Raw genomic sequence first — 6,000 nt, forward strand, 5'->3', positions numbered from 1 at the left:
TAGGATTCTGCCAGAGTCCTGTCATTTCTTGCAGAGGTTGAAATGAGCACCACAAATAGAAACAAATCTTCCCCTTGATTGCCTGATGCAGCTACTTCTTTAATCTAGATTGACAAACTCTACCAACAGCACTTTTATCCCTTTAGAACTGCTGCATTTTGTTTCCCATCGTTTGCTGTCCCTCAGCTAGGATCTGGAAAGTTAAAAACCACTTTGCCTTTCTCTGCTTACCCCTTGAATTCATCATTTTTATTATGGCAATTAGCCAGAACCCAAACATCTTGTAATCCCTGTCTCAGATATTGCACAAACACAGAGCAAAAGGAAGAGCCCTGCCACCAGAGAGCAGCTTCTGAGGCTGTTTAATGATCCCAGCACCGTGGGGCTGCTGCTGGTGGCTCCACACAGCAAACTAATGGGATTATGGTGTCCCTGGCTCCCTGTCTACCTGGGTAAGGAACATTTCCTAACAGTCCCTACCAGCACTTTGGACAAAAGACCCAGTGCCACGGGGGCATGAAACACAAGGACAGGTGTAAATACACTTCCCCAGAAGCCAGTGTCTGAGTTAGCCAACAGCAGCCCTTCACCTGTGCCATGAGCAGAGGGCTGGAGCACCTCTCCTGCCAGGAGAGACTGAGGGAGTTGGGGCTGTTCAGTCTGCAGAGGAGAAGGATCTGAGGTGACCTTATTGTGGCCTTTGGGTATCTTAAGAGGGCCTATAAAAATGCTGAGGGACTTTTTAGGATGTCAGGTAGGGACAGGACTGGGGAGAATGGAGCAAAACTGGAGGTGAGGAGATTCAGCTTGGATGTTAGGAAGAAGTTCTTCAGCCTGAGGGTGGTGAGAGCCTGGAATGGGTTGCCCAGGGAGGTGGTGGAAGCTTCATCCCTGGAGGTGTTTAAGGCCAGGCTGGATGAGGCTCTGGACAACCTGACCTAATGTGAAGTGTCCTTGCTCATGGCAGGGCAGTTGGAATTAGGTGATCCTTGTGGTCCCTTCCAACCCTACCTGATTCTATGGTTCTGTAACTTTGTTGTTGCTGCTGTTCATACTGTCACTGCCCCCCTTTCCCCCCTGCTTAGTGCTCTTCTCTGTTATTTCTGTTTTGCTTGCTTTTACAGACATTTCCAGGCTGCTTGTCCCTCAGGGTTATTAATCCTTTGCAATAACAGCAATAACAGAAGGAAGTGGGGCTTCAGGAAAACAGTTTACAGCAATGAACACCAGCACAGACAGGGCCTTTTTTTTCCACCTCTGATACAGAATTGCTCACTCAAAGTAATGTGGTTGTTTTTCCTACCTTGCAGGTGCTGTGGTGATTGCCTTCGTGGTCTGTTGGCTCCCTTATCACATACGGCGCCTCATGTTCTGCTATGTCCCCTCCAGCCACTGGACAGAGTGAGTCACAGCATGGGGGACAAGCTCCCCTCCCATGCCAGGACAGAGCATGGGGTCAGGCTGGAGATGGAGGTGGGGATCTGAGAGCAAAAGTGTCCTCCACATGAAAGGTTAAAGCCTCAACCTCCTAATTCATCGAATCATAGGTTTAAGTTGGAGGGGACCTCAAAGCTCATCCAGTTCCAGCTCCCTCTCATTAGAACAGGATGCTCAAGGCTTCATCTAACCTGGCCTTGAACACCTCCAGGGAGGGAGCAGCCACAACCTCCCTTGGGCAACCTGTGCCAGTGTTTCACCACCCTCACTGCAAAGAACCCTTTCCTAATATCTAGTTTGAATCTCCCCTCTACCAGTTTAAACCCATTCCTCCTCATCCTGTCATTACCAGACCTTGTCAATAGTCCCTCCACAGCCCTCCTGTAGCCCCCTTCAGATACTGGAAGGCCACTCCAAGGTCTCCTCCAAGCCTTCTCTTCTCCAGGCTGCAGAGCCCCAACTCTTGTAGCCTGTGCTCATAGCAGAGCTGCTGCAGCCCTCTCAGCATCTTTGTGACCATCCTTTGGACTGGCTCCAACAGTTCCATGTCCTTCTTTTGCTGGGGGCTGCAGAACTGCACAGAGGAGTGCAGGTGAGGTCTGAGGAGAGGAGAGCCAAGGGGCAGAATCCCCTCCCTTGCCCTGCTGCCCAGACTGCTCTTGCTGCAGCCCAGCAGAGGGTTGCTGTCTGGGCTGCACTCACACTGCTGTCTCATGGTGAGCTTTTCATCAACTTGTTGGTTTGGGTTTAGTTTTGGATTTCTTAACCATGTTTGTTGCCTGGCACACCAGGAGGCTACTGACTTTCTTGGCCATGAAGGCACATTGCTGGCTGGTGCTGAACTTGTCCATCAGCCTTCCCAGATCCTTCTCTGCAGAGCTGCTTTCCAGAGGTCCCTCACCTCTACTGATACACGGGGTTAAAGTCCCTCTTCTCCCAGGGACCAGGTTTGATGGCTGCAATAAACAGAGGAAAGAAAATCCAATCTAGCACACCAAAAAGCCATTAACATTTCATCAACTCCAAGCATAGAAAAAAATAGTAATTTAGGATCTAGCAGCCTACTGAATGGAATTGTACAACCATGCAGAGTAAAGACCCAAACCCATCTGCAATCATGAAAACACAGCTCTAGGCACAGGCTGGGACAAACTGATGTTTCTTGTTTGCTTTCCTATATGAAAAGCACTTAAAGCAGCCATCAGTTGTGTAATGACTGCATTCACATTGAGCAAGGGAGGGGGGGAAGGAGGAGCCTGTCTGCTCTTAGTGTGAATTTCTGCACTGTGCTCACATTTCACATGTTTCTAATCCTCCTTTTGAAAGCCAGGAGCAAACCTACCGAATTTACAGGCATATTATGAATGGTGAACTACCAGCAGGGTAGCTAATCAAGAGCTTGCAGCAGCTTGATGTGTTCGTTTATAAATGCACATGCCTGCCCCTGAAGAAGAGAATAGTTTGCTCTGCTAATTCTTCACAACCAGAAAGAGAACCTTCAGCTTGCAAGAGCTGGATGGGCCACGCAGGGCTTGGCAGAGCTCAGGGGGTGTGGAGGGATGGGCGATGTACTCCAGCACACATCTATTTATCTTTCCCTACACAGTGCTTAGACTAACAAAAAGGTCTGCAATTTCCACAGAGATAAATGATCCTGGGGAACATCTTCCTGAAAATGAGACCCATGTTGTTTATAAACTCTTTTACCAGCTCAGAGCTGTTGGTCTCAGCCCAAAGAAAGATACCTCCAAAAAAACAAGCCCAAACCCTGAAGCACTTTCAACCAATTCTACTTGCAAATATTCTATTGTGGTGGTCAGGGTAAGTTTCAAAAGCATGCTGTCATCATGTTCAGAAGTAGCTGAAGGCTGGCCAGGATGGGGGGGACAGGCTCTGCTCACTGCTCCCTGGGATAGGACAAGGAGCAATGGGTGTAAGTTGCAGCAAAAGAGGTTCTGCCTCAACACAAGGGGGAACTTCTTGACTGGAAGGGTCCCAGAGCAATGGAACAGGCTCCCCAGGGAGGTTGTGCAGTCTCCTTTTCTGGAGACTTTCAAGGCCTGTCTGGATGTGTTCCTCTGTGATCTGTGTTAGATAGAATTGTCCTGCTCCAGCAGGGGGGTTGGACTCGATGATCTCTTTGGGTCCCTTCCAACCCCTAACATCCTGTGATCCTATGAGCCTATGATCAGCTTGCCCCTAGAATAGGGAATGCTGTCCCAGATTACAGACAAATCCCAACCCAAGGACCAGCTGAATGAGCTCTAAGTGCTGCAGGGAAGAGAGAGCTGCATCTGTTACCAGATCTTGGCTCTTCTGCAGGCTCTGTAGACCAGAACAGCAGCCAAGAAGTCAAGCTAATGGATATGCATGATGTAGAAACGAATGTCCAGCTGGCTTCAGAGCCTTTCAGTATCTGAAGTATCTGAAAGGGGCCTACAAAAAAGCTGGGGAGGGACTTTTTAGGCTATGAGGGAGTGACAGGATTGGGGGGAATGGAGCAAAGCTGGAGGTGGGGAGATTCAGACTGGATGTGAGGAGGAAGTCGTTGAACATGAGAGTGGTGAGAGGCTGGACTGGGTTGCCCAGGGAGGTGGTTGAGGCCCCATGGCTGGAGGTGTTTAAGGCCAGGCTGGCTGAGGCTGTGTGCAGCCTGATCTAAGGTAGGGTGTCCCTGGGCATGGCAGGAGGTTTGGAACTAGATGATCCCTGTGGTCTCTTCCAACCCTGACTGATTCTACGATTCCCAGTTTCATGCATGCCTATTTGCAATGGCCAAATGAACACAAGTGGTAAGCATCACATCTGGCTGCAGGATGTATGTACATAAGCCTCTAACTGCTGGAGATTGGGGCGAGACCTTTGCAGAAGCCTTTGAGCCCCAACTGTCCAGTCCCAGTTGAAAACACAGATGTTTCCCTGGTGGCTCATGCACTGACACAGACTTGGAAGCCCACATCCCCTGCCAAGAAAAGTTTAGCTGAAAAAGCAGCTCTTGGGTTTTTTTCCTCACCCTTGTGACTCTGAATTATTATTTCCATCCTCTGCGCTCTGCTCAGACTTATTTTTTTCATTCCTCTCTTCTTCCAGTTTCCTTTACAACTTCTATCACTACTTCTACATGCTGACAAATGTCCTCTTCTACGTCAGTTCAGCCATCAACCCCATCCTCTACAACCTGGTGTCTGCCAACTTCCGACAGATCTTCCTCTCTACGCTCACGCTCCTGTGCCTGCCGTGGAGGAAGAAGAAGAAACGATTGGCCTTCACCAGGAAATCCAACAGCATCTCCAGCAACCACACCTTCTCCAGCCAGGTCACAAGGGAAACTACATATTGAAGCCAAAGGAGGAAAGGAAATGCATTTCATTGTGAAGTCAAAACTTGAGAGAGGCCTCTGTGACTTCCATGTGTGGTCTCCACGTTCACATGACACAAATGTGTTTAGCAAAGTCGTTTTTGTTGGGGAAATAGGCTTTGTTCTGCCAGTAACATTGAGGTTCTTTTAAAGCCTTGGCCTTGCCTCTTGTGAGTGATGTCTACACGTTTTGTAACTTCAGTCTGGTGTAGATCCAGGTGCAGTGTTAGCTGGGAAACCCAAATATGTTAAACTACAGCCAAACCATACTGCATTCCATCCTTATCTCAAGGCAGAGATGCCATGTTCACATCCAAGGGTTTGAGGGCACCTTTTGGTGGCACAGAGCAGACAGTCTGATGAGAAGAAGGCAGTGTTAAACAGAAAGGGATGTTTTTGGGGATGTGCTCATCTAGGGATGTTCAGTGAATGAGGAGAGAAAACTCAGGGAGCCAGGTGGTTGGTTTAGAACTACATCTAAATTAGGATTAGTATGACCTAGGTGCTCAAGAGAGCCTCTCTGGCTCCTTGAAATTAAATAACAACAGATGATGCCTTACCTAGATTGGGGTGGCTGTGGCCTGGGGGAGGACAGGAGTCATCTTTTACAGTAGGGCATACTTAGTGCCTGGCACAGTGAGCCACTCTCTCACTTGGATTGGTACTGCAACACCAGTAAATAGCAAAGCCTTGGACCAAGTCAAGAATGCAGAAGCTGTGCTCAGCTGGAGTGCTGAAAATAAACAGCTCTGGGAAAATCTTACTGTTGCCATACAGCCAAATCTTCTTCTTCACCAGGGACAGCACTTAGCTGGCCTGGTGAGAAAACTCTATGCTCACAAGAGGTCCAGGCTGCTGAGATAAGAGCAGCCTACCCCAGTTCTGTGGGACCTGCAGGTTTTTTCCTATTCTGATTCCAGTTTTGCTTGTTTCCTCCCCATTTCCACGAGGCTTATGTTTCATAAGCTGCAGGCAGCAGAGCCTCTCGTTCTCCCTTTTGTTTCTTTGTGCCAGCAGACCTTTTGGCACTCAGATCTGCACACACAAACCTTGAGGTGGTACAAATGAAGAGGTCTAAACTGGGGAGTCTTAGCTCTAAAACAACTTTCTTTTAACAACTCAGAGGAACAGAAACAAGACCTGAAAATTCTCTTTGAAATATCTCAGCTGGTCAGGATAAGCAGTGAGGGCTTTTCTCCCATCTT

The 6,000-nt window shown here is 48.5% G+C and overlaps 1 protein-coding gene across 1 annotated transcript in view; it reads left to right on the top strand.

Moving 5' to 3' along the window:
• Window positions 1-4,954, top strand: part of NTSR1 (neurotensin receptor 1) — a 62,919-nt gene extending 57,965 nt beyond the window's left edge. Inside the window, exons 3-4 of the mRNA XM_064167704.1 lie at window positions 1,311-1,401; window positions 4,528-4,954. Of these exons, the coding sequence (XP_064023774.1) occupies window positions 1,311-1,401; window positions 4,528-4,777 (341 nt within the window). The 3' untranslated portion in view covers window positions 4,778-4,954. The remainder of the gene's footprint in view (window positions 1-1,310; window positions 1,402-4,527) is intronic.
• Window positions 4,955-6,000: the final 1,046 nt, after the last annotated feature.

The sequence above is a fragment of the Pogoniulus pusillus genome, chromosome 29 (genome assembly GCF_015220805.1).
Source record: "Pogoniulus pusillus isolate bPogPus1 chromosome 29, bPogPus1.pri, whole genome shotgun sequence".
In the NCBI taxonomy this organism is placed as follows: Eukaryota; Metazoa; Chordata; class Aves; order Piciformes; family Lybiidae; genus Pogoniulus; species Pogoniulus pusillus.